We start from the raw sequence: 27,472 nt of genomic DNA on the forward strand, positions 1-27,472 counted from the left end.
TCCATCTCTGTAGGCCTTACTCACCAAGAGACTACGGAAAATAAGTCAAAAGATAAGAACATTAATTAATGGCTAAATATAACAGTTTGTAAAACATTTCCTGTACTCATCTTTTCTTAATTTGGTTCTACCTGTTTAACAAATTATATTCAACTTTTTTAAATTTTTGGTGGGGCTTAATAATAAATTCAAAAGGGTTGATCGGAGAATCCAACAAAGTGACTTGTTTGTTCACAATAGGCCGCTTTCTTAATTTCTTTTTTGAGTGGAATCTACTTTACATATATATGCTTGTTTTTAGGCTTTTTCGGGTTCAAAACACAACTTTGAAGTTCCTTGCTTATGCAAAATGTGTGGGCAAAGTATCTTATTTGTATATAAATTTGATGTGAGGCATGTAAACTATTTTTAGCTTTTTTCTTATCTTATTCCTTTCCTGTTTTCTGAAGAAAGAAAAAAAGGGTTCTCAGCCAGATTCTGGTGAGTGTTTGTTGTGCTCAATAAATAATTAACATAATAAATTTTTTTTTTTTTTTTTTTTTTTTTTTGTGTGTGATAAGTGGAACTTGATTATTGTTATGGATAATATCAACTTTGTTTGCCCTAAAAGTTACATCAATTGACTTCTTATCAAAGTGCCTGGCTACTAGTGTTGGATAGTTAGTGGCCTTTTACTATAGTTATTTTCCTTTTGTAGTCACAAACAAGAAAAGATCAGAAGGGAAAAAAACAAAAACAAGAACAAAAAAAGGCTCTCCTAATTATTTTTAGTGTCCCAATCAGTTTAGACTTTTAAGAAATAATCATTTACATATTTAGAGCATTGCATTATATATATATATATGCATGTATGTATGTGTGTGTATATATATATGTATGGATTTTGGATGCAAATTGTTGGTCCTTTTCTATTTGTAAGTGGAATGTCAGTCCAATTTTCCACGGCCGTCTTGCTGTATATAGTTGTAATGCAAATAAAGCTGACACTTTCCAGCTTATGCAAACTACAATATTTTAATTTAAAAAAATAAAATAAAACTACAATATTTTAATAATTCCAATGTTTCAAAATGGTTGCTTTAGTCGTGTAAACGTTTGCCAATGGCTCTCAGCCAGTTTTGTCTTATAATCTGTTTTATGCAATTAACTAATAAATCCACATCCCTAGTTGCTAATCGCCATGGGGAACTTAACATTTGGATCTTGATCTTTTATAATGATAGGGATTGATAAAATCCAAAAAAAAAAAAAAAAAAAAAAAAAATCCCAACAATCTAAAACTTCTACATGTAGTTAAAGTGGCATTTTCTAGTTACAAGTCTATACTTCTTAAACCATGAAAATGACAAAGATCAAGACAAATCATTCTTTTGTGAAAGTATTAAAAAAATAAGCTTGAAGGATTAGAACTGAATATTCCACTAAACATTGTTGTTTTCCTTGTGACATGATCACACCTAGATTAATTTTGGAAACTGTTTAATGCAGAATCCAAAAAAGTGAGTCCTTCTTTGTGAGACCTGTTTAATCATATATATATATATATATATATATATATATATACAAGTAAGCAGAATCTCTTTAAGCTTGTCTGTGGGCAATTTCCAGGTTCTATCAAAGTGTTCATACAGCTTTTTTGAGGCAAATGCTTACTAAAAAGTGTCACTTTCACTATATATCTGAAATGTGATGTTGTATAAAAGTAGATTCTTAAACCTCATTATGTTTGTTTCAACTTAACAATCACTACTTGTCTTCATATATAGGGTTCTCCTAAGCCCTAGCGTATATGTCATAATTTCTCTCTCTTTTTATTGTCCACAAGATATATTTTTGCCATTTGTTGCAATTATAAAGCATCCAACAAACCAACATAAATAAATACCATTTGCTTTAAAATAAAGAAAGTGGTTATAATTATATCTTAAGACTTTTTTTTTTTTTTTTTGGGAATCGACCACTTAACTTTGCGGCCTTATCTAACTGCAAGCTTTGTCGGCAGCACTATGAAACACTCCAAAATCTCAATTAATGTAAAGTCAGATAATTCAAAACAACTTATATATATATATATATGAAACTTTATATTATTGACCATGTACAAGTTGCAAGGTATTAGGGATAATATTAATTTCCATTTAATGATTTGGACAAGCTAAGCCCGGTTTGGAAGGCAGTTGTTAACTTTTGTGCCCAAACCAAAGACCACAAGACCAGGCTGAGCCTTAAGAAACCCAGATACCAACATAGAGATAAAGCCAATAGGAGCAGAATATTTATGTAATGTCACTATTTTGAGAAACATCGTTTTCTTAACAATTCTCTTATGATAGCTTATGTACCAAAGAGACCCATCTTCATTTGTCACAAACTCATTGTATTATTTATTCATTCTACCATTTGGGAGTCTCTGATTAAATCTCACTCAGTCACTCACTCCTTGATAAGTCTCGGGAAATATGACACAAGAGATAATATTTATAAGAAACTGAGAAGTACCCTTTCGGTGCCTGATTATCGAGAATTTTGGTTATAAGATTACTATCAATATCTTGGATTGTTGTGTAGAAAGCGGCATATAATGCCAAGATAATTCAAGGGAGGTGAGGCATGCACATGTTATATAAAACTCTCGTCAAACCGTACCCCGCTCACCGTAACGAGACTAACTCAAATTCAAGATCTTATTAAGAAAAGGACCAACTCGAACTTAAGATCTTGTCGAGAAAAATGAACGATGGTAAAGTGTTACTATCACAAACACTACTAAATGATAGATGGTATATTACCAGCTGTCATAAAACAAATCAGAGTAATACTTAGCTTATTACCTCTTACTGGCTCGAGTTTGAAAAGAACTATAATCTAAACTGATCATAAGATTTGGCTTCTTGTGAGGTGAGGGTCATAATACAAACCAATCTACAGAAAACCATCTTATTGTTATTGGGCTGAGCCTCTAAAACTAGTTGGAACCTTTTATTAGGAGTTGAGAGGTTGCGGACTTCTGGCAAGCAGGCTTAGGACAAAATGTCCAAGTTCAGTTCCAATGCGGCCCAAATTTGAAGAAATTAGAAAAATGCTATGAAGGAGGAGCACAAAGATTTATATCATTTTTCTAATTATATATATATATATATATGATTTCTGTTTTCACTTTCTCTATTTACTATTAACGGAAGAGGAACAGAGTTCTAAGCAAATAACATAATACTAAAGCAGTAAATTAAAGGGACAAATTTCCTAGTTTTAATTTCTCTCCTTTTTATTGTGGACTAAAAAAAGGGGTCCTGCTGATTTTGTTCCACAGCGGTCTGATAGTGCATTATGATTCTATGAACGATAAGAGCTCCTTTCAAACAGCTAATGGAATGCCCAAAAATGTGGCCCATAATTACCAATCCTAAAGAAATTTCTATAAGTGTTATATTAGGATTGGCATTATTTTTACAGATTAGTTGTTCACTCATACTATTTTATATTTAAATCAGGTTTAAATTTTTCACAAAAATAGTATACGTGATCATCAATTCTCTAAACGTGGTATTTCTCTTAAGTCATCCCATTTCACAAAAATCAGGTTAAAATTTTCACAAAAATTTTCTCTTAAGTCATCTCATTTCTGCGTCAACATATGAAGACAAATTTTGAAAATAGCCTTTAATCACGTTTGTTCACTATGAAATTGCCATATTACCTAATCACGTTTAGTAGTTTATAATATACATATTTTTTCTTTAAAACAAAAAAGTCTGATAGTTGTCTGGGATTCAACTAGATGTTCAAAATGCTATACTACTCATACGTTTGGTTCATGGATTAGAATCATGATATTAGAACCATTTTTTATTTACTTGTATTTTTTGTGAGAGAAAACACTGTAGCAAACCACGAACCATGATTCGAATTGGGGTACGAATCCCCCAACTAAACAACTCCTACATATCAGTCATACTAACCTACAAGCGGGTGAGTTGAACTCATAATTTTGACGGGTTGATGATGTGGCAGTAAAAACCACGGACGGAAAGTTTAGTGGGTATTTTTGTATAGGCTTAAAATATGGCATCATGATGCATAGTGATGCGCATAATAAATAATTTATCATGATTTTATATAAATTTATTATTTATGTTATTTTAAATAATTAGATATTCTCATGATCTTTTGCTTTCTCTTTATTATTTAGATGATAAATGTTTATTTTTTGTAGAGTAACATAAATAATATTTTTTTGACACTTTTAGTGGTGTTTTTGATTTTTTTTCCTCATACATGTATAAAAAAGGATTCCAAAGTGAGAAAAGCTTATAAACAGCTTTGGGCCTTTGGCTAGTAATTAAGCCTTGTTTTTCATTAGCAGAAAAATTAAGCCTTGTTTTTGGGGAAAAGTGCTTTTTATATGTGTAACTTGCTAGGTGGAGATTACAAGTTTGACAAACAAGTATTTTTTTTTTCCTGCATTCTTACGTGGTGTTCAAAGCCTGGGAGACACCTAGAGAAATTCATTTGTTTTCTTGGTTCAGATAGATCGCAGATTTAGTTGGTCTTTTAAGTTTTGACCAAAGAAAACAACAAAAAAACGACCAGATTCAATAGGAATCTTTCCTGCCAACTTCAAGTCCTTTTCTTTAGTACTTGATTTGCAGAATTTAATGGGAAATAATGCTCGGATTTGGCAGTTTCTTAGGTTTTGTGAAATTCATGCACCATTGAAAAATCCCTAATGGTGCAAATTGAAAAAAAGTATCTGTCATTTGAATGCTCAAAAGGAACGGAATTGTTTGTCCAAAGAGAAATTATATATATAAATATATATATGATCCGTTTAGTTCATGTATTTAAATTAATTATTTTAATTTTGAATTTAAATTATGTGAGAGAATTTATTGACGGGGATTTTTTATTTAAATTTTTTATTTGAGAAAAATACTGTAATATAATTAGAATAACGATTTTAAATACATGAATTAAGGTCTCATTCATTTAACCGATTTGAGTTTTTAATTTTAGATTTCTATAGTTAAAAGCTCTCAGAAAATATCAGATTTAATTTTTTTTGTTACAGTTAAAAATTTTTAAAAAATGTCACATCTTAATTCAAATCTGCGAAACAAATGAGGCTTAAATAGACCCACATTTACAAAAAAAATAGAAAAAAAAAAACCATGTTTTGACTGTTGGCCTTTTTTTTTTTTTTTTTGGCAGAAGTCTCTGCGCGATTCTGCTGAATTGATGTTTGACAAGGGGTGACACTGGCACATGTTTATGCCTTCAGAGTGACCAATTGCTCTAGTTTGTGATAGTGATGTGACTCCTAAAGTTCCACAACCTCATATTGCCAATTATAACTTTATTATTATGTTCCAGAACATGCATGACAACTCTGGAGTAAGATTTTCCAGCAAAATGGAGACACCAAAGCGAAAAAAAAAAAAAAAGGCAAAAAAAAAAAAGAAAAACCACTGTATAGCAAAATTGGTTATAGTCATGAAATTACTCTTTCCATTAACTAAAAGGCAATGTCACTTGGGTTTTTTAAGTGAGCAACAACAATTAAAATGTTGATTAGTAAGAGGGAAAACTAATGACAATCCAATTCCTAGCATCTTATTGAATTAACTTGAATGTACTTCTCCAAGTGAGTCAAATGATTAATCATGAGCATTATATTGGGAACATCAGCCAACACTTTTGCCCCCTAAAGTTTTCACAAATTAGTAAGTTGTTTTCTGAATTTTCAATTTTGTTTGATTATTTCCTAAATTTAATAAGGTGTTGTAAAGAGATCTCGAAATCTATGAGGGTTGTTGATAATTTAACAAAATCCCTCCTACATTATATCATATAGGCTTGGTCGAAGGAATTGTGAAAGTTTGAATAAACACGAAACACGTTATATAATATGTATGAGGGTGTTTCCTTTTAAATTTAACAGACGCAAACAAATTTAAAATTTAAAATTCAGAAGACAATTTATCAAATTCATAATTTATGGAGTGCCAAAAAAATCCTTCTCTAATTTATTAACGTTAGAAAAACCAGCCATTATTTTCAAGGGTTTGTGGGATGTAGAGGACATTTATGGAACCAATGTGAAATCAAATGAACTAAGAAAAAGAATAATCTAAACCAATCAGAGCAAAAAAAAAAAAAAAAAAAAAAAAAAAAAAAAAAAAAAACCTAAGAAAAAGGACAATCTAAAGATAAAATAGAGCCATGTGATTTTGGACCCTCCATGAAAAGAATCAATCTCCAATCTGAATAACCCATTAGACTGATTATTCCAATTTATCTTGACTTAAAATTCCAAAAGTGAAGTGTAATTATAGGTATGGTTACCCTAGTAGTACACTCCCAATCATTTGCTTTCTTAGAACAAATAACTTCTTATTTCCTTTTTATTTTTCTTATTTCTTATTGGTTCGAAGAAAATAACTTCAACTTTATGTACTTTTCTTTTCCGTTTTACTCTTTTGTTTGGCATTGGTCACTTTATTTTCATAGGATGGCATTCATCCTCTTGATAACTGATGAGCCACTCTTCAGCAAAGAGAGTGTGTGTGTGTGTGTGTGTGTGTATATATATAGGTGTATTGATATGTGTACATATAAAATTTACATAAAAATATAAAAGTACTACCATAAGTATTGAATCCTACTTTCCCATGAAATTTGTTTAGTCTTTGTTTTTTGATTTGGACGTGCAATAAGTGCACCACTTACATCTAAAATTCAATTCATCTAAAATTCAAGCGTTAATTTCTTATCTGCAAAATGTATTGGCTTTCCCTCCTACTGTTTATATAATATTGTTCATAAACATTTATTGGTCGAATATTATCTATTTTTTTAATCTTTCGCTTTCCTTGAATTACAATTTAACAACTTAATTAGGTCATTATCGATTAGAAAAATGAGGATGAAGCCCTATTTGCAGGCCAATATACACTACTCAATTATTATAAATATTATTATTATTATTATTATTATTATTATTAAAATTTTTGAAAAGAAGAAAGTTGTGGAAGCTAAGGTACATCGAACTAGCCACCATATTTATAAAATGGCAGAAACAATTGAATATTGAGGTTGTTCTTATCTAACCCTAATTTCTTAATAATTTTTCTTGTTTTTTGGTGACATATTTAAACCAATATATATGCAAGATGCCTTTAGTCTTGTGAATAATGTAATTGTATTTAATTGCATTTGCTTGGTCAATGCTTGTGTTGTGGTCCCTTACCAAAGTTAAATCCATTTTCTACTTTGCAATGTGATCACTTCCATTCCAATACGCCTGCCATTTTCAAAACAAGTAATTTAGACATATTTTGAAAAGCAAGAAGGATTATAAAGTCAAATTAAGCTTTAATTGCAAAATAACCACAAATATTAATAATAACAAAATGTGCTTAGGGGCAGGACACCACCGGTGTTAAGCACCATCACTAATATAATATTGATAGTTTCAGGCTATAAGACCCACATTTTATTAATGGGTGATGCTTAACACCACTGGTGCTATAGTGTTATTTTACAAAATTTGCAGCAATTAGGTTTGGGACAGTTAAAAGAGATCTTGTCCAAACTTCGAATAAGATTAGAAAGTTTGAGAGGTGTTGGTCTTTCAGAGCCAAAAACAACAAAAACTAGTTAACCTCATTTTAATGCTAAAAAAGTGCCTGATTCGACTGTTTCTAAATTAAACACCTTTAACTTCAAAAGATAAGAACACTGATAATATTATGTTAAAAGGTTACAACATCATGTGCAGCCTCCAAAATCACATGCAAAGCATTCATCAGAATAATTGCCTAATCCATTTGGCCCTCTTGGAAGCTTATTTGTGGAAAGGCCTGCATAAACAAAACAATTTTTATTTTATTTTATTTGTGTATGCTTCTACTTCAAGCCAACACTTTCTACTTTAACTCCCCACTTCTTTTAATGGTTAATAAATAAATCTCCTTCCTCTACCAAATAAATAAATAAATCTTCTTCCAATTGATGAATAACGTTCAAACTTCAAACCCTACTTCTCCATCTGTCTTGTGGAGGGAAAACTGAAATGATGGTCAAGGATTAAATACTAAAAAGCCACTAGTAAATTGCAAGCAAAGAGTAACTTACATTTAAGCTCACTATTACTTTCCTTTAAATAAAATGGTCATGTGTGTATTCACATGGGTAATTTTGTATGTTTATAAGAATCATCTACTTTTTTTTTTTTTTTTTTTTATTATTTCTATCGATATAATCAAGATTCTCCAAACTTACTAGTGTTATGAGTTATGAGTTCAAAATTATATTTCACTAAACTCAAATTTAGTGGCGCCTAGTTGAGTTTACACAAAGTATGGACGCTTTAATTTATAAAGTTTACAAATATATTATATAAAAAACGTACACAATTTATCAAATGAGTTTGCACTCATATGCTTCTTAATATTTTAGGGAGGAGATCATTAAAAGAAAAAATTAAGGAGTAACATTCAAGGTTTAGCATCATCATCCATATGAGCAAGAGCAACTATTCTTTTATTTATTTCTATGTATGTATGTATGTATATGTATATGCATTTATATAATATTTTTCCAAGTATGAACGACACTTTTTTTTTTTTTTGGTTGGCTAATAAAATGAACAACACTATTTACTTCTTCTTGGCTCTTACCCTCCCTCAAGCACTTCAAAACTCCTTTGGTGGCTTTTCTTCACTTCCCTATTCTCCTAAGAGAAAACCGTAATTTACAAGACTACTACATATTATTGCACAAAACAGTTGAAGAATAAAACAAAATTATGAAATGAAATGGGATTTTCACTTGGCTTTTTTTATGATTTGCTGACGGTATTTATTATTATCTTGCTTGTGCCAGATTATGTTTGCCATAATCCAAAAAGTTGATGCTTGCCTTAGGCCACCCTATCTTTTTCCCTTTTCTAGACAATTTCTTCTTGCCTTGGCAACCTAATTTTACTTTTTCCATTCACCTAAAAAATATAACAAAAATAAGAACAATAATAATTACCATTATTTCACTTTTGCCCAATTTTCAAGCAAAAAGTATATAAAATTAGAGAAGAATAAGAAAATCCCCACCCACTTCCAATTTTACTTTATATATTATTTCTCACAAGTCACCAGATTCCAACCAAAACCCAAATATCTATATTTTTAACATAAAATATTAAATCACCACAACAATATTCATTAATGCCCATCATTCAATATATTTTTTTTCCTCCTCTTCTCCTCTTCTCCTTTTATTTTTATTTAATTTATTTTTTTAATCTAAATTCTGATAGTCTTAAGAGAGTTAGGAACCCAATTAGCTGAACAAGAAAAACAAGGTTTCTTATTATTATCTAACCATTTTCCATTCAAAACAACAAAATAAAAAAAAAAAAATTACAGAGAGCCCAGGAAAAAAAAATCTTTCTTTCAATAATCTCATTCCATTCTCTAAACTGATTATTAAAAAAAAATGAAAATTTTTTCTTCACAATGAAAAAATTTTCTAGGCATCATCTTCTTCTCCAAGCTCTATATTATCAACTAATCCTCTGAAAACTCCAAAAAAAAACTAACCTTTCTTTATAGCTTCTTTGTTCTCTTCAACACTTTAAAGGAGAAGAAGCTTCACAAAGCTATATCAAGTATCACCTCAAGCTCCATATTTTTTTTTCGTTTTTTCTTTTCTGGGTTTTGTTTTTCATTTTTCCTTAATTTATTTCTGAGTTTCTGAGATTAAGGAAATAAATATGGGTTTTTGACAAAGAGTTGAAATTTTTTGAAAAAAAGAAAGAAAGAAACCTTATTTATTTTTTTTATTTTTTTGGTTTTTATCGATGGAGGGAAGAGAAGGTGTGAGTATTAGTGGGGTTACAGTGGTGGGATCAGATGCTCCCTCGGACTACCATGTCGCTCCGAGGTCCGACAACCCGGTTCAGACGGCCGGATCAGCTCCTCAACCGGCCGTCTTGGTTCCGCCGGCGGCGGCGATGATTTTGCCGGTGAAGAAGAAGAGAGGAAGACCAAGGAAGTACAGGCCAGACGGCTCTGTGGCTATGGCTTTGTCTCCCAAGCCCATATCTTCGTCGGCGCCGCCTCCCATAATCGACTTCTCGGCGGAGAAGCGCGGCAGCGGCGGCGGAGGAGGAGGAAAAGCCCGGCCGCCGAGCTCGGTTAACAAGACCAAGTATGAGCTTGAGAATTTAGGTAATGAAAAAATCATGTCCTTTGTTATGTACCCTTTTGAGTTTTAAGTGTAAAAATGGTGTCTTTTTTCATGCACCCTTTTGAATTTGAGGTGTTTTGTGCTTGTTTTCATGGCTTATATTGATAATATGTTGTTACTATTATATGGGGGTTGGCTGATGAGAGTAGCTTGTAAGCATAATAACCCTTTTGGAGATTGGATTGATCATTTATGGGATGATTCTTGTTGGGTAGATTTGTGGGTCCTCTGATTGGATACACATAACCTTGTTAGAGAGATCTTGGAGTGTGTGTTTGTTTGTGTGGTAGTTCTGAAAAGATAAATGAGTGAGTGAGAGACAGAGAGAGAGTTTTTAAGTTTGGTTGGTATAAGAATGATGGAATCTTCTAGGTATGCCTGTCCTAGTGTGAAGTGTCCTTTGGCAATTCTATCATCTCACTCACCTTTTAGAGGTCAGTTTAGGAAGTGAGGAAATTCTGTGCAAAATAAAAAGTTTCTGCAACTGATGTTTAAGCTTGAAAGTTGATAAAAAGAAAAAAAAAACTTTTTTTCTTAACTTGCTGGTTGATCTGATCTGATCTGCTGCCAAAAGGAAGAAAATAAAAGTTGAATATGTTTACTCCTGAAGAGATGCTGTCTTGTTTGGTTTCTTGGAATCAGACTGTATTTATTAGAGATTATTGGTATTTCTAGTGTTATCTTGTATAATGATTCCTTTTCACCAACTTGGCAGAAAAGTTTTCTAGTTATCCTCTTCTTGTACCTCGCTCTTATTTATTAGATCGAGTTTAGTGAACTAATTTTCAATGGAATCTGTAGATGATGGACGGAAGAATTAAGCAATAATAACCTTCATAAGCAGAGAAGATATAGCCTGTGGAGTTTGAAAGATATATAACAATTTTGATTAATATAAAATAAGAAGTAATAAGCGAAATAATTCATACAGATCTATTTAAATTTTCTTTTATATGTTCTTTTTTCCCTTCTTGATGATCCATCTATTGTTGCGTTTTTTGTCTAATGCAATGAATAAAGTTTACATCTTTCAAATATCGGTTTTAACGCATCGAGCTGTGATTCCAAATATCATGGAAACTCACTCGTTTTTTTATTTTTATTTTTATTTTATTTTATTTTTTTTTAACGGAGCTTAGTACTCCAAATGAAGAATCATAGCCGCCTTTGAAAAAGAAAAACAACAACAAACCAAAACTTTCTGCTTCAATTTACTGATCTCAGGTGCCAACAGTAACATAGAAACAGGGTTCTGTATTAACTATTTTTTGAAGTATTGTTCCGTCATTTCCTGGAATCAAGGGCTAAATGTGAGGGTTCATAAAAATAGTGCCATTTAAATTTTAACTGTCAGAAAAGCAAGTGGTCAGATATATGATTGAAACTTGAAGGAAAAATTGGATATTATTAATTGATTGCTTCCGAATCATTAGTAGTGTTTTTGCTTGTCCTAAAATGGAACAGCCTCTGGTCACTAATCTTATGAGCATTTGTTTAGGTGAATGGGTTGCTTGCTCTGTTGGTGCTAATTTTACACCACATATCATCACTGTTAATGCTGGCGAGGTATTTCTTTTAAAATCTCTCATCTCTCGTCTTTTGTGTTTATGGTATTTCTTGGTTGAAAGGAAATTGATAAATGATGAGCTTCAGTTTAGTAACTTTTTCTGAAAGTTCCGTTATTTGCTTCCAACTTGATTGATTGTTTTGAGCATTCACGATGACTCATTATGACGGCAACATTCTCTCTCCTTGTTTTAGGACGTGACGATGAAGATAATATCATTTTCTCAACAAGGGCCTCGGGCTATATGCATACTTTCTGCGAATGGTGTAATATCAAGTGTTACGCTTCGTCAGCCTGATTCTTCTGGGGGTACTTTGACATACGAGGTGACGCCATGTATCCCTTCTTTTGATATTTTTCTCCTGGTCCAATAATGGTGGATTCTGAAGCTTTGTAGAGAGATTTATCAATAGCTCTTACAATTAGTTATGACGATAATAGTTTCATTATCCTATTAAATAAATTTATTAAAATTGTTACCATGCCTTAGACTTGTTACGCCACGACGCCTCCGATGACCATTTAGTTATGTAGGAGGCCACTATTTTCCTTAGCACTGTAAACTCTCTACAGCTTGTACACAAGAGTTGAATTACAAGCATGCTTATCCTGCAAAACCATTATTTTACATTGAACTTTCCAAAGTGATTAGCTGATATTCACGATTCAATTCACGCATGAAAGCTTTCAAAAAATCTTCCGCCACCCAACCGTGATTCCCTTTTCTGTTTTAGAACGAAAGTAATTAAATTTTCTGCTATAAATTTGACTCCGTTGTTTATACTCATGTTCTTGCAGGGCCGTTTTGAAATACTTTCCTTGTCTGGTTCATTCATGCCCAACGAAACGGGCGGAACAAGAAGCAGATCTGGTGGGATGAGCGTCTCTTTGGCAAGTCCAGATGGGCGTGTCGTTGGAGGTGGAGTTGCTGGGCTATTAGTTGCTGCAAGTCCTGTGCAGGTTTGGCTTTTTTCTGTTATGATTTCTTTTAACATCACGGGAATTTGTTTATAGTTCTGAGATCTCTACATTTAGCCCTGACCTGTAGTTTGATCTTAAATAATAACATTGCAACTGATTAAGTGCCATCAGAATACGAGCAAACACGACTTTTCAACATTATTTTGTTGGTCTTGTCATAGGTTGTAGTAGGCAGTTTTTTGGCTGGGAATCAGCACGAGCAAAAGCAAAAGAAACATAAGCATGAATACATCACAAGTGTGACGCCAACCGCGGCCATTCCTATATCAAGTGCTGCTCCAAAAGTAAACCTCTCGGGTTCCTTCCGCGCGGAGAGTTGGTCTCCCTTGCCCGCAGATTCAAAGAGCAAGTCGACCGACATCAATGTGTCTTTGCCTGGAGGGTGACCTAGAGAACCGGTTCCTGTAGTTGCAGTACGAAGTTTGTTTCACTGACCGCATTGGCAACCAAACTTCAACCCTTGGATCTCACTTCCGTTGTTTATTCGTCTGTAAAACTTACTGACATGTAGTACCAGCATGTCGTTTTCAAGCCGTCGTTTAATCCCTTTTAGTTTACCTTGAGAGGTTATATTTCTATTAGCTGTTTAGGTAGGTTTCGGCTGTTGTTGTTATTGTTGTTGGTGGTGTCATGTAAAATTAGATTAGTTTGGTGTAATATTCGACATCTGAATCTTTCGTTTTCTTTGGACTCGATCATTGTGATTTGAAAGTTTGTTTTTTTGGTATTCGCAAATCTCTCTCTTCTAAAATGCTTTTATTAGGTTGCTTTAAATTCAGCCTAAGTGAAATTTCTGAGATTAAATCTCAATTGCCCACATAAAAGATAGAAATTAGTAGTTTGTCAGTCACCCACGATTGCCTCCAATTTAATCAATATCCTATCAAGACTTGTGAAATATGTCATACTCAACATGTAAATATTCTCAAGAACGTTTCTTTTGCAACATTAGTAGCACAGACCAAAGAAATTGTTTTGCTTTAAGTTGTCATGTGAGGGTAAGAGCATGACAATTACAGCTTTTAAGTCAGATGATCTCAACATCAAGACAATAACTCAGCATAATCATCATCAAGACAAAGAAAGTCAAAGGGCAGTACAATTAAACAATTCGGATGAAGAGTCGCCCTCTCATGTTGTGTTTGAGAAGAAATAAGAACACTAACTTATTTGACCGAGAAAATGCTCGGAGGCATCACTAGTGCTTAATTAACAACACCACTAATAAAAAATAGATCATATTTGTGGGTTTATTTTACGAGATTTACTTTCTATTAATGGGTGGTGTTACTGAATGCCCTGTAACATTAATCTATTTGACCCGACTGGCTACAGTAAATTATTGTACAGTTTACTAAGCGGAAAACGAGGTCAATGACAAGAGCACAAAAGATTTTAGTATTTTAAGAAAGCTGTCATTTTACTATGACGTACAAATAATGTTTCTAAACAAAATTTGATTATGAGTTGAAAATGTATAAAGAAGTGAAACCGCGAATCTAGGGGGTGATCTGTCATTAATATGAATATTTCATGGAATGATCCATGAAATATTTGAGTGGTCTAGACTGAATGAGAATTTTGTGGAACCCAGTTATACATGTGCCGCAGAGAAGTCAAGTCAAAATGAAATAGAACTGAATCTGTAAAAAAATAGTTTGGAGTAAATAAAAGTAAAAGTCAAGCTCTGTCCGTTTTCTTAAGGAGATCAAATCAAAGATCAGAACCTAACGGATATATGCAGGATGTCGTTTTTCGCTTCAGACTAAAAACAAAAACGACATTCAGAATAAACTACATGTCGTTTTCATTATCAATTGAAATAAACATTGAAATAAACCACATGCCGTTTATCTCCCAATGGCACCTTTATTTTATATTATTTTGAGAAAGAGAAGCATCCAAGCGACATCTTTAAAGAACGTTTGAAGAAACATGTTTAGAAAGCGAAATTCACGGAAACGAGGTACATTTTACACTTGAAAAACGACATCGAGCAAGCCGACATATTCTAAAAACGACATCGAAAAAAAAGACGTAGTTCAGTCACTTTGAACAAAATACGTGTCGTTTCAGAAAGCAACATCACCCAAACGACATTCATTTTCACTACTTAAAAATGTCGTCCTTCTATGTGATTAAAAAGGAAAAACGACCACTCGTATTTTCCCCCGAATTACACAACACAGCGTTTGTGGATGTCGTTTTTATCCAAATAAGCCACATGTAGTAATAATAATAATAATGCTTTCCAAACTCCATCATACAAGTTTTGTAGTACCCCCCCCCCCCCCCCCCCCAAAAAAAAAAAAAAAATCCTTTATATAAGTGTGATTTAAATGTAAAAAAACAGACAACTTTCTATGCAACGGTTTCTAACAACAAGATTATAGCCAATTACAGAAGCACAAAATAAACTTCGGAAGCATTCTCAACCCTACACCTGGTATCAGAAAATCTGGAAGGTGAGCAACAAATTCACTAACCAAGACCTGTTCCTGCATCTTTGCGTGGTGCGTCAGCCTTAATGCGAGGAGGCCTGACGATGCGATCAATCAGTCCATATTCAAGAGCCTCCTGAGCATTAAAGCGCTTCACCCGACTCAAGTCTTTGTTAATCTGCACAATCACATTGCAAAAACAATATGCAAATAATAATTGTTCTCAGAAGTTGCTAATAGTCATCAAATCAAGAAATAGAAAAAATCTGAAACATAAATAGCACAAAATGGAATCCATATTCAGAGCCCTCAATGACAAATAGGATATCAATCTTTGATCAATTCGTTGAACTAACCTTCTCAACTGGCTGGCCTGTTTTCTTAGCCAACTCATTAAAAAGGTAATCTTTAATTCTTAGAAGTTCATTTGCTTCATTCTGAATGTCATCAGCCTGTCATACAAATATAGTGAGCATGCCAAGGACCAAAATTAGCAAACATAAAAATGTATATATGGTAGCCTTTTACAGTATTATTTACATAGATTACTACCTGACCACGAGCAGCTCCCGCAGGAGATTGCAATGATATCCTTGATAGAGGCATCGCATACCGATTAGCCTTAACAAAGCAGAAAAAGAAAATGTAATTGACATAGTGTACATGAATTTAAAGCCCACAAAAAAGTTGAATCAAACAATGCATAAATTCACCGAGGTTGCTAAACTACATATTCGAAAGAAGCCTATGCGATTGTAATAGAAATACTATCGTCACCATCACTCCATAAATTCCTGACTTATGAGGGCTAGTCCCACCGAATGTGGTGTCATGGAGGAGGGGATGTATAAAATCCGCTAAGCTGTAGCATTAGTCCTTAATCAAACTTCAATTAGCCAAGCACACAAATTGTAGGTCTCACTTCCCAAGTACTAAACATTCTAGCATTCATTAGCTCTATAAACTCTAATAACCAGTGGAAGAACCACATGCATCTGAGTAGAGGCACATGACCCCACTAAGATTTTAAGATTTTTATTTTGTATACATAAACTCTATGTAAAATTTGAATTCCTCCCTCATTAAAGTATAATTGTGCCGGACACAATCAATAATAGAAACTTAAAACTATCTCCCCAATCAATAAAAAAGTTATTTTTATATATTTTCTGTATTGTGAACCCACTGAAAAATTTCCTGGATCTGCCACTACTAAATTACTAATACCTCATGTAAGGCAATATTGTTAAGGATTTTATTAAGATGAACTTACAAGCAAGATATATTACCTTTTCTCCAGCTGCAAGGAGAAAGGCCGCTAGATTGTAGGCATAACCCACACAATGCGTGCAAACAGGACTCTTCAAGCTTTGCATGGTGTCATAGATAGCCATACTTGGAGTAAGCTACAAGCAGCGGAAGTTTTAGCAGAAAATCAAGAAAAACGGAGACCGATTCCATTTTAACAGGTATAATTTAGAAATTTACGAGGAACTCACATCTCCACCGGGACCATTTATATACAAATAGAGCCTTTTGTTATCAACACTGTCAAGGTACAGCATGGTCGCTAGAATTTGGTTGCTAAATTCTTCATCTATGTTTTGCCCAAGGAAGATGACACGTTCTCTATACTGCATTCTCAAAATTCAGTGTATTGCTTAGAGGATATAATCTCAATCAGTTTGAAAAAACTGCAGAAAAGAAAAACCTTAATGTCGGCTCACAGAGAAATAGAGCTAAAAACGTACCAGGGCATTCCACAAGTCAACCCATTGCCAAGATCCTTCACCAGGAGTTCTATAGGGAACCCTTGGTGTCCCAATAGGCATCATTCCAACTTGTGCTCTTGTTGCTTTATGGTTTCGGGTCCTACAAGAACCAATAGCTATCATTCCTGAGAGCAACACACTGATTTACAAAAATGAAATAACTTGCAAAGACGGATTTTTCCTCGCAAAGAAATGACACATTCTTCATTTGTCAGAGCACTACGGCAATATGAGATTGCGTCCACATTCTGCTTAAAACCGAAACTAAATGACTAAAAGTTATCCAAGAGAAACGGGTAAAATAAGGAACGAAATCAGCTCAAGATTATCCCTTTCCTTCGCTACAATGTCAAGCCAATAATCCAAAAGCCTACTTAGGTCGTCAAAAAGAATGAAAATGAAAACCCATTTTAACATTCAATTGTTTTAGCATAACTAAATACGGGAAAAAAAGCATTTTTTAATCACACTTCCAAAGCTACAATATGCTTGAAAAATACATATTTTCTAATGATTCAAAAAGCAAAACTTTGGAACCAGCCCATGAAATTCCAAAAGCAAATTTGGCAAAAAATAGACAAGCTTGTACAACAAATTACCTAGGCTGAAGACTCTTATGCACTTTTCTGTAGAACTCAGCCGTCAAGTTAGGTTTTCCGGCTCCAAAAACTCCTTCATTAAAAAAATGGAAAATGATAAGAAACGGAGATAAAATATGAATTAACTAATAATACAAAAACATATAAGAGCAAGGAAAGCGAGTAGAAAGCATACCTGAAGATTGAAGCTTTAAGCCCGAATAAAGCTTCGTAGCACAACTGCCATAAACAATGACTATTTTGAGACCTCGCAGTTAAAGAAAAATGGAGAGAGAGAGAGAGAGAGAGAGAGAGAGAGAGAGAGAGAGAGAGAGAGAGAGAGAACCTGGGAGGAGGGTGAGAGAGTCTAGGTTGGGGATGAATTGTGGGAGAAGAAGCAGTTGTTTGGAAAGAGACGGCCATGGTTCTCTTTCCCACCAATTTCTGGGTAAACACTACGCAAACGACGATGACGATGAAGATGATGAAGATCGAGGAAGTAGAGTCTGTATAGAAGAAGATGAGGGGGATTCAGATAGAAGCGGTACTATATTAGCTTTTTGCATAGAACTAATCTGTGCCGTTGGAGACTTAGAACGGTGGAAATGAACGGGCGTGATATTGATATATGATGGAATGAGCTTCGTTAAGGAAAGGACCGCACTCGGTGAACTTGTTTGCAGGGCTTTGTTTGGACGATCTCGTTACAATGAAAATTCTAAACAATTTCTATTGCGCGTTTAGTTTTTATACTTGATTCTTTAATAATATTTTTTATATCACAAAAACTTTGAATTCAAAATTTTTTTTATTTTATATCTAGCTCTCAATTAGAAGATTTCTATTAAGGTCTATTAAATTTTTATTTTAGTACAATTTTATTGTTATAACTACTAATACAAATGGATCTATAATTCGATACCTTTATATCGAGTACTAATTAGTGATGGTAAATAGCATTGTAGCAATGTTCTTCACTGAAGAGAAAAAAAAAAAAGAATATGACTCGTATGCTCTTTTTTTTTTTTTACGATTTTTATTTTTTCTTAGAGAAAAAAAATAAACATGATGATGTAAAACAAAATTGTCATGCAAAAGCAACAATAACTTAAGATTTGTGATCTCATTTGCAAGCACTTCTAGACAAGTTTGGACTTTGCCGGACATGTAGGGATGGCAATGGGATCGGGATGGATGGGGGTGGGGATAATTTCCTGCCCCCATCCCCACCCCCTAAAACCATCCCCGTCGCCACCACCATCCCCAGTTAAGTAGTTAAGTAGAAAGGGGGTATACAAGTGTTTGTCAAATCCGGAAATAGATATGGTAAAACAAAATGGCAATCCAATTTGTGTTCATGAGATTGTTGCAAAAAGACCGCTCACTCTCATGTTATTGACGTATCAAGAAAGCAAGTAACTAGATCAGATAAAGGAGTTATATTTCACAACAGAAAAGTATGGTCCGCTAGAATTTGGAAAGAAAATACTAATGTAAATGAAGATTGGGGGAACAAATGAAACTATTTAAGCAGGCTTCTCATAGGAATTTCGGTCTCTAAACTCTGCAATGGCACCTCGTATCATCTCAGCCGCATTGGGTTGCACAAACAAATGGGTGCTATCCAAAACGTGTATTATGAATTTCTGCGACGCAGGCAGCGAATTGTTCATGTTGATTATGAATTGTGCCATTGGTATGTCACTGCAAAAAAGAAGATTAGAAGCAAACGTCTTTCGGATCAGAACAAAAGAGAAGAAGAATTTGAGGGACAAAATAAAGCAGCTCAACTCAAAATAGCATCTCACATACCAACTATTCCATTAGAAAGGAAAGAGGACTCCCCCCCCCCCCCCCCCCCCCCGCTTGGAGGGTGAGGAGAGAGAATTCTTTGATAGGGTTAAGAAAAAGGACTTAATTAATTTGAACACTCAGATTCTCGTCACGTTTGGTTAAATTTTCATTCATCTTCTGCCGCAACATGATTCCGATGTGATCTTAGATTCGAAAATGATGTACCACGACAAAATTCTCCATTTCGAACCAGAATTGTCCACAATCACAATCCAACCGGACAAACTAATAGCTATGCACATATCTACTTGGGGTTTGGGACTCTTGCTGATAATACATAAACTACAAGCTCTAAAACCACTTTCAATTAAAAAAATTGCTATAGTGAATAACACACAACATGAATAAGGAGAACTATATTGGTAGGATATAAGCTCCAGATCACATCAGAATTATATATAACTAAAAAATATGCAAATTTAACAAAACCGGAAAAGATACAACGGTCCAGAGCAGTGTAGTACTACTACTGGTAGAGCAGTATTTTTTTATTTTTATTTTATTTCCCAGTACCCTACCAAAAAATTCTCCAACAAGTAAAGATTGTTTCGAGCAACTTAAGTTGAAATTGTCCCAAATTGAGGAGCCAGAGAGTTGGAGAACCAGAATCTCATGCGCAAATCAGATAAAGCACATTCTTTTAAGGCAAGCAAATACATGGCTAGAAATGCTGAAAGTTGGAATAAGTAGTTTACCAGGTGATGCACAGTCCTTTGGTTGCATTGACCATATCGTCCTATTGGGAATCTTCAGAATTTGAACTGCAAGAAGAAGAAAACATCCACGAGGTGAGAAGACCACCCTTCTTAAAATCACCACCACAAATGTCTTACATGCAAAAGAAAACAACTTTTTGTCCAACAAACGACACAAATATCAAACATGTGATTTCTATTTTCAAGCGCCAAAGGCAATTTTTTTTTTAATAAGAACAAGAAGTAAAATTCTGACTAATGTGAAAAGAAGAATTGGAAAAACAGCAAGCAACATATAGTTATCCACATATTTTATTTCCAAAAGGAACCATTTTAAGGAAACAAATGTATTATCTCTCTTGAAAGAGTAACTTTTCCTCTCTTTTATTTCCCCTTATTTATGAAGCATCCTTCCGTCATTCTTTACAAGAACCAACCTTACTAATGGGCGTAATGGCCCATACACATTTCCAACTTGAAACAGGGTCTCACTTTTGCTTCACTCCTTATTCATGATGTGATGCAAAGACACACTTAACAACATTGAAGGAAAATTGGAACCCGAAATACCAATTCACCGTGTCTGTGCCAAAACCAAAACCGTTTGGCTGTGATCTATAAGCCTGATCTTCCTATTGAAAAAACTTCAAACTGATTCCATCCAGCTACATCCAGGTATCTTGGTGAGTCCTTTTTCCTCCACAGCACCTCTCAATCTACCGGCGTCGTCCCACCTCTCAACGGAGGCGTAGATGTTGGCGAGGAGAGAACTATAACCAGTCTTTCCAGGCTGCAAATCAAAGCAATTCCTGGCAGCAATCTCCCCAAGGTCAACATTGTTATGAACCCTACAAGCAAGAAGCAAAGCACCCCAAACACCGGCATGAGGCTGCATTGGCATGCTCTTTATCAGCTCATGTGCTTCTTCCAATCTTCCTGCCCTGCCTAAAAGATCAACCATGGTTCCATAATGATCTACTGAAGGCAACAACCCTTGGTCCTTCATGGAGTTAAAACACTTGTACCCTTCTTCAACTAAACCAGCATGGTTATAGGCAGTTAGTAGACCCTTGTAAGTCACAAGATTTGGGCAAATACCGTCATTCAACATCTCTTCAAACAATTTGATTGCATCAACTGCCTTACCATTTACACCACATCCAGAGATCATTGCAGAATAAGAAACTAAATCCTTATTTTTCAAGCCGCGAAATAGTTCAAGTGCTTTGTCAATGTATCCTGACTTTGCGTACAAGTCAATGAAAGCATTTGCCAAATGATCATCCATTTGAATTCCATGCAGCTTCATGTATGACTCAATCCAGAGCCCAAAATCCATATACCCAAGTTGTGAACAAGCGGATATAACACTAGTCAAAGTCATCTCATCTGGCTGAATATTAACACCCGGTTTAAGCATCTGATTGAACAGCTCAATAGCCTCTTTTGGTTGGTTATTTCGTTCATAGCAAGCTATCATCGCATTGTACACAAGCATTTCTTTATCATTCATCTGGTCAAAAAGTAAACGAGCAGACAAAACATCTCCACACTTTGAATACCCAGAAATCATTGTAATCCAAGAGACATTATTTCTCATAGGCATTGCATCAAAAACTCTTCTCGCTGATTCCACATTCCCAGAATTCACATATCCGCTTATCACCGCATTCCAGGACGCCAAATTTCTTTCAGGCATAAGTTCAAACAAAAGAATCGCCTCATCCATATTTCCTATTTTTGCATACCCTGTTATCATACAATTCCACGAAACGACATCCTTCTTCGGAATCTCATCAAACACCCTCTTAGCCATTTCCAAATCCCCAGAACTCAAATATCCAGACAACATAGAATTCCACGAAACCACATTCCTCTCAGGCATTTCGTCGAACAGTTTCTGTGCACTCTTCACGTCACCCACTTTCGAATATAAATCCAGCAGGGCAGTCTGTACATAAACAGAGCCACAAACCCCATATTTATAAACCTGGGCATGAACCGAAAGACCGCCCAACTTATGCCCGATCCTCGCACAAGCCTTCAGAGAAGAGGAAAAGGCAAATGAACTCGGACAGAGTCCTAGTCTCTGCAAGTGAACGTAAAGGGAAAATGCGGTTTTGAATTGCCCGTTCGCGGAGAAAAACCGAACGGCGAAACCCCACGACAAGGCATCTGGGTTTTGCATGTGGAACAGGGTTCCATAGATGTGTTGGGCAATAACTCTGGAATTCCCACTGGTTGAGAGTAGAATTTGACGCAAGAAAAGGGTCTCAAGTTGGCAAAAACCATTTGTGATGATTGGTGAGTGAACTTGTTTTAGCTGGTCAAGAGTGAGAGAATTGTTTTTAAGCAAGGATTTGATTTTCCGAACCAGCATTTCGGTTGATAAATCAAGCAAATCTTAGTCCTTCAAGGATTCAAAGCGGAACAATGACAAAGATGATGAAGAAGAGACTGTAATCTGTGTAGAAGAAGAGGAGAACTGTTGTCTAAAAACTAAGCTACAAAACAGCTATTCATTAAACACAAAAAGTGTAAATTTGAATTTTGTTTCCAAACGGAGCCATGGAATCTTCATATTTCATGAGCCAAAATAGACTAATTCCTTCTGGCTAAAACACCATTGAAAAGTTTGAAACGAACCCATAAATTAATGCATCAAATCTTCGAGAAAATAGATAATAATGGTTTTCGAAGAAAAAAATCACCAAAGTGATTAAATTGAGGATTGAATAACATATAATTAGAAGAAAGAGGAGGTAATACCTGTGGAAACCAATCGCCGTCGCCGATCTCTGTGTTTTCTTCTGCGAGCACTTTTTCCACCACTTAACTGGTATTTTTTCACTTATTATTTTCATTTTTTCTTTTTCTTTTCTTACTAATTTTTTTTCAAGTTAAATAACCATATAAATTTTTTTTTTAAGATATAATTTAACAGAAGTTTATACCTTATTAAGAAGTTATCCTTTTTTAAAAAACGTTTTAAATAATAACAAAAGAAGTTACTTTTTATGGAAATAAAAGCAGTTATTATTGTTATTATTATTATTTTTGCAAACAAAAAGAATTCTCCAATATTTGTAAAAGCAATTTATTCTAAAAGGTAGACCAAAAATAATTCTGTAGTTTCTTCTTCCAAAAACAAAAAACTTTTGTTGTACCTTGACAAGAAATTCTCTTTTTAAAAAAAAAAATTAAAAAAATAATGAAAACAGTTTTTTTTTTTTTTTTTTTTGCAAACAAAAAATTATTTTTCTTTTGCAAACAAAAAATTATTTTTCTTTTGACGTTCGTATAAGCAATTTATTATTTTTCTTTGAGATTGAGTGGCTCATTCCCTTTTGTATGTTAAAAATTGAGCTTGTTCTTTTAGAGTTTAACTTGAGTATAATTTTTGAGTTAAATTTAAGTTATAATTTGAGTTGAACTTGTAACTTGAGTTTGTGTTTGGTTGTGTACATTTGAGTTATGGTTTGAGATAAGAATCTTTTTGAGTTTGTGTTTGAGTGAGTCAAAACTTGAATTTGTATTTAGATAGTATTTTAATAAAAACTCAATGCTGATGAAAAATTTTAATAGGGTATATGGGTTGGGTTTTATTCGTTTTTTCATTGTCAACGCATAAAAAAAAATCATCTCAATCAGAATTAAAACGTCAAAGTTATAACATTTTTAAGAATAGAAAAAATACTGTTCATTAATTTGAGTTCGAGTTTCTGAACTTGAGTTGAAGGAGAAACTTGAACTCGAGTTTTAGTCCTAAATTCGAGTTCAAACTCGAGTTTAAACTTAAAAAAACATGAACTCGAATAAAATTGTAACTCGAGTTGCATTTTTTTGAATTTTTCACTCAAAAGAACAAGCCATAGTTTTGTAGTAAATCATAGTGGAAACTCAAAATTTCTGTAACATTAATCAATATTGATCAAAATTAGATCAAGAAAATAAAAATTTATGTATGAAAAAGTTAAAGATAAAGTTAATATCAAATCTTTTAAAAGTGTGCATTTATTACTCAGTAAAATAAAAATTTACAGTGCCAAAAAAAAAATTAAAAAAAAAACTTCCTTTTTGTTTGAACAAAACAAACATGTTTGTTTATTTCAATTTAACTTAACAAAATTATCACCACAATATTATATGATCATGGAACTTGCCAAAGCCAAGGAACACACAATCCAGAAGCTCCCTAGTAGCATCTGCATTTATGACAAAAAGCTTGCAAAATGCCACAAATTTTCACACCTTAGAAAATGGACTTACAAATTCACAACTAATTCCCACAAGCTAACATCAAATTACAAAGGAACATTTGGTGGAAAAGGATAGCAATTTATTAGTAGCTACTCTTATGCACCAGGCAAATAATTTAGGCCGTTGAACCAATTGTGTCCCCTTTACTCATCATCATGATCTTCTAATGCTGTTAGGATCATCCTGCAACACATCATGTAAGAAAGTTAGCATCACCAAAGTCACCATGGGGAATACGGTTTTTACAAAAGCAATCGGCTTTCTCTTGACCGTGTTCGGTAAGAGGGAACGAAAACAGGAATGAAGAAAGCACACGTAACTTAGCTGAGAAAAATAGAGAGAAAAGAAACGAACTGAAAGTCTTCTAAATCAAAACTGGAGTCCTATGGAGGATTTTGAATCACTTGCAAATATATATCCTCTACAATAATCCCCTCTTACCAAACTCTACTTAAAATCAATTCTCTAATCCTCCCATCCTTATCGCTCCTTCTACTTTTTCTTCCTACCAAACAAGACCTAAGTCAAGTTGACATACCAAAATATGCAAAGAAACAGCAGGAAGACGAGATAAAAGAGTTTGAATAGCCGTTGCTTCTTCTCTTTATCGAGCAAGTTGAATATCTCAGTCACATCTATGAGGTGCTGCTTCCGCGAATAACTAATTCATATTCAGAACAACCAAAAAGAGACTTTTAGCCAAATACAAACAATTAGCTCTTAGCTTCCGAACATCAAGACACCACAAAGCCATAACAGCATATGTGACTAAAGAAAACTTACAGTCTCACATTGTAATAGAGGTATGGAACGCACAACAGCGACATAAACCAATGCCCCATTAGAAGGAAAAAGACACACAAGACTCCTTGTGTAATGTACTCCGGCAAAATCACTCTATTTATCCGGATTGAAGAGTCGTAGGGGTTGATATAGTCAAATTCCAAATCAGCCAGGGACATGAGCTGCAACAAAGTTTTAGTAGAGTTAAATTTCCTCTCCCATATTCCTTAAATAGTAGCAAAAAATATCAGAAATATTAGTATATTTCATCAAACCCAAGTCCCGTGAAAAAGCTCGATAGCAGCTTATTTAACATACAGATTGTTGCTGGTAGTGCATAATTACTTTCTCAATTACAACCAAAACGATCCAGTTCAAACCTACTATAGTCGAGCAATTAAAAGGCGATACCAGAAACCTTCTGACTAAATGGTGGAACAAAATAAACATCCTAAGTAACTTAAGGTCAAGTTTTGTTGCATAGATACACATCTAGTATGTTACATACCAAAATATTAGAATTTTATGTTTAGTTAGTTTTCAACTTTCTAGTATATACGTTGGTTGTTTCCCTTTTATTCTGAATTAGTCAACATGTTCAGATTAGAATTTTAGATAAATGATGGAGTTGTTCCAATTTTCTAGGTAGTGGAGTTTCTAGGTGGCTGAGGGATGAGAACGTGTATTAGTGGCCGCTTTTAATTATATTTTTAGATTTTAAATTGTAATTATCTTGTACTCTATTTAAGGAGTTTAAGACAATGAAATTGTAGGAAGAAAATACATATTATGGCCATTTTATCATTATGCTTTCGGGAGGTTGAGTTCCTCCAAAATTCAGGCCCGTTTGGTTCTTTTATTTGAATTCGTGATTCTAATATGTTACAGTATTTTTTTCTCACAATAAAATTTAAATAAAAAAAGTTTTCATAAATCATTAACTTGAACGCGTGAACCTGGAATGAACTTAATTTATCTTTTGTTTTTCACTCAAGATACGGATCTGTATCATAGTCCTAGAAATTTCAAATCAATTTGGTAATAACTGTCCTCAAATACTTATGAGTTATGTCTTCATTTTCCAACTAAAACTAAAACTCAACATAAAAGACTGAGAAGCACTGAAAAACAACGAATGTAAGCAATTCTATATTGTATTACTGCAGAATTTTATTTGAGATAGGATTGGAAATGTAAAGAAGAAAAAAGTAATAATCTTTCCTTCACAAGAGAAAAAATAAGTAAGCATAATTTGAAACACATTAAACCAAGAGTAAATAAACTTGTCCAAGTCATTAAAACCAAGAAAAACAAAATGACCATAAATTTGATGAGATTTTCCCGCAAAGATGGCATCTTTCTCATTGTAAAACACAATTTCATTTCAATTCAAGCACCGAACAGAAGAATCCTTCTGGTTTACCAGCTTGGAAGTTAGTTCATTTTTCTTGTTTTCTTGATTTTGGAAACAAAACTAAAGGCTTCTCATACTTGATAAAAAAAAGAGAGGGGGAAGGGGGGAAAAAAAAAGCATATCATATCCTTATCAAGACAGAACTTTCCTAACCCTCCTTAGAAATCATGATATTAAAGTCCACAAAAAGGGGGGAAAAAAACCAAAAGGTACAGCATACCCAATATAAAAAATCGCATAATTAATTCCTCCAAAAAACAAAAAGAAGAAACTTTTTTTTTTTTTTTGAGTTTTCAGAGGAATTGATGGCGTGTTAAGGAAAGAAAAAATGGTGGGTTTAGGGATAGACCTGGTAAACGATGAGGATGAGTAAAGCAATGAGAAAGAAGAAGGAGATGAGCCACTCATAGAGATCCCCCATGGCCCTCTCTCCCTCTTTCGAGCTTCTAGAGCTCCTCCAATGGCATCCGAGTTCACTCCAGGTAATGTGTCCAGCGCAAGATAGCAGAACAACTCAATCTATTTGCAGATGCGCACGATGTGTTATGCGCCCAAGTTTGGTCCGTCAAAAAGAAAAGAATCTGTCGGATTCGGCGGAAAGAATGCGGATTGGGACGATCTCCAACTACCGGGACGCCGTCACCTACGAGTGCTTTTGGTTTTGTTCTAACAAATTTTATTTACTTTTATCATTATTATTATTATTTTTAATCAATGGGGTTATTTTGCGAAGGCCCGAAGCCCGAATTTTTTTGGGCTCGGGCGGGCAGGCTCAATTTCCGCCCGTCCAAGCAAGAAATTCGGGTTCGAGTTTGGGCAGTCCGAATTTGACATGTCTATTCTTGTCCGTCGCCGTCTAACCATCGTATACCACCGTCCGCC

At 34.1% G+C, this 27,472-nt stretch overlaps 5 protein-coding genes across 6 annotated transcripts; 1 reads left to right on the forward strand and 4 right to left on the reverse strand.

Annotated features, from left to right (window-relative positions):
• Positions 1-9,788: 9,788 nt before the first annotated feature.
• Positions 9,789-13,486, forward strand: LOC21405970 (AT-hook motif nuclear-localized protein 1). Its single transcript, XM_010109808.2, has 5 exons — positions 9,789-10,226; positions 11,744-11,811; positions 12,007-12,138; positions 12,611-12,772; positions 12,955-13,486. Exons 1-5 carry the CDS (start codon positions 9,857-9,859, stop codon positions 13,177-13,179), a joined length of 957 nt encoding a protein of 318 aa, XP_010108110.1. The 5' UTR covers positions 9,789-9,856; the 3' UTR covers positions 13,180-13,486.
• Positions 13,487-14,833: 1,347 nt separating this feature from the next.
• Positions 14,834-18,279, reverse strand: LOC21405971 (ATP-dependent Clp protease proteolytic subunit-related protein 2, chloroplastic). 2 transcript variants are annotated; one of them, XM_024173311.1, is made up of 9 exons: positions 17,931-18,279; positions 17,781-17,824; positions 17,606-17,675; positions 16,986-17,106; positions 16,734-16,868; positions 16,524-16,640; positions 15,787-15,855; positions 15,591-15,686; positions 14,834-15,412 (listed from the first exon to the last, which is right to left on the reverse strand). In XM_024173311.1, exons 1-9 carry the CDS (start codon positions 18,005-18,007, stop codon positions 15,275-15,277), a joined length of 867 nt encoding a protein of 288 aa, XP_024029079.1. In that variant the 5' UTR covers positions 18,008-18,279; the 3' UTR covers positions 14,834-15,274. The 2 variants fall into 2 exon arrangements, with proteins under 2 accessions (XP_024029079.1, XP_010108111.1); XM_010109809.2 differs by having other exon boundaries at positions 14,836-15,412; positions 17,606-17,678; positions 17,931-18,277.
• A 615-nt stretch (positions 18,280-18,894) lies between these two features.
• On the reverse strand, positions 18,895-22,965 carry LOC21405974 (general transcription and DNA repair factor IIH subunit TFB5). Its single transcript, XM_024173325.1, has 3 exons — positions 22,903-22,965; positions 20,134-20,199; positions 18,895-19,288 (listed from the first exon to the last, which is right to left on the reverse strand). Exons 2-3 carry the CDS (start codon positions 20,166-20,168, stop codon positions 19,111-19,113), a joined length of 213 nt encoding a protein of 70 aa, XP_024029093.1. The 5' UTR covers positions 20,169-20,199; positions 22,903-22,965; the 3' UTR covers positions 18,895-19,110.
• LOC21405973 (pentatricopeptide repeat-containing protein At4g22760) lies at positions 20,531-22,551 on the reverse strand. The gene has a single exon (XM_010109811.2). The coding sequence runs from the start codon at positions 22,511-22,513 to the stop codon at positions 20,780-20,782; it is 1,734 nt and encodes a 577-aa protein (XP_010108113.1). The 5' UTR covers positions 22,514-22,551; the 3' UTR covers positions 20,531-20,779.
• Positions 22,966-24,244: 1,279 nt separating the features above from the next.
• On the reverse strand, positions 24,245-27,234 carry LOC21405975 (protein cornichon homolog 4). The gene is made up of 4 exons (XM_010109813.2): positions 26,940-27,234; positions 25,177-25,358; positions 24,932-25,054; positions 24,245-24,576 (listed from the first exon to the last, which is right to left on the reverse strand). The coding sequence occupies exons 1-4, from the start codon at positions 27,009-27,011 to the stop codon at positions 24,537-24,539; spliced, it is 417 nt and encodes a 138-aa protein (XP_010108115.1). The 5' UTR covers positions 27,012-27,234; the 3' UTR covers positions 24,245-24,536.
• Positions 27,235-27,472: the final 238 nt, after the last annotated feature.

Source organism: Morus notabilis, unplaced genomic scaffold, assembly GCF_000414095.1.
Source record: "Morus notabilis unplaced genomic scaffold, ASM41409v2 Scaffold87, whole genome shotgun sequence".
NCBI lineage: Eukaryota > Viridiplantae > Streptophyta > Magnoliopsida > Rosales > Moraceae > Morus > Morus notabilis.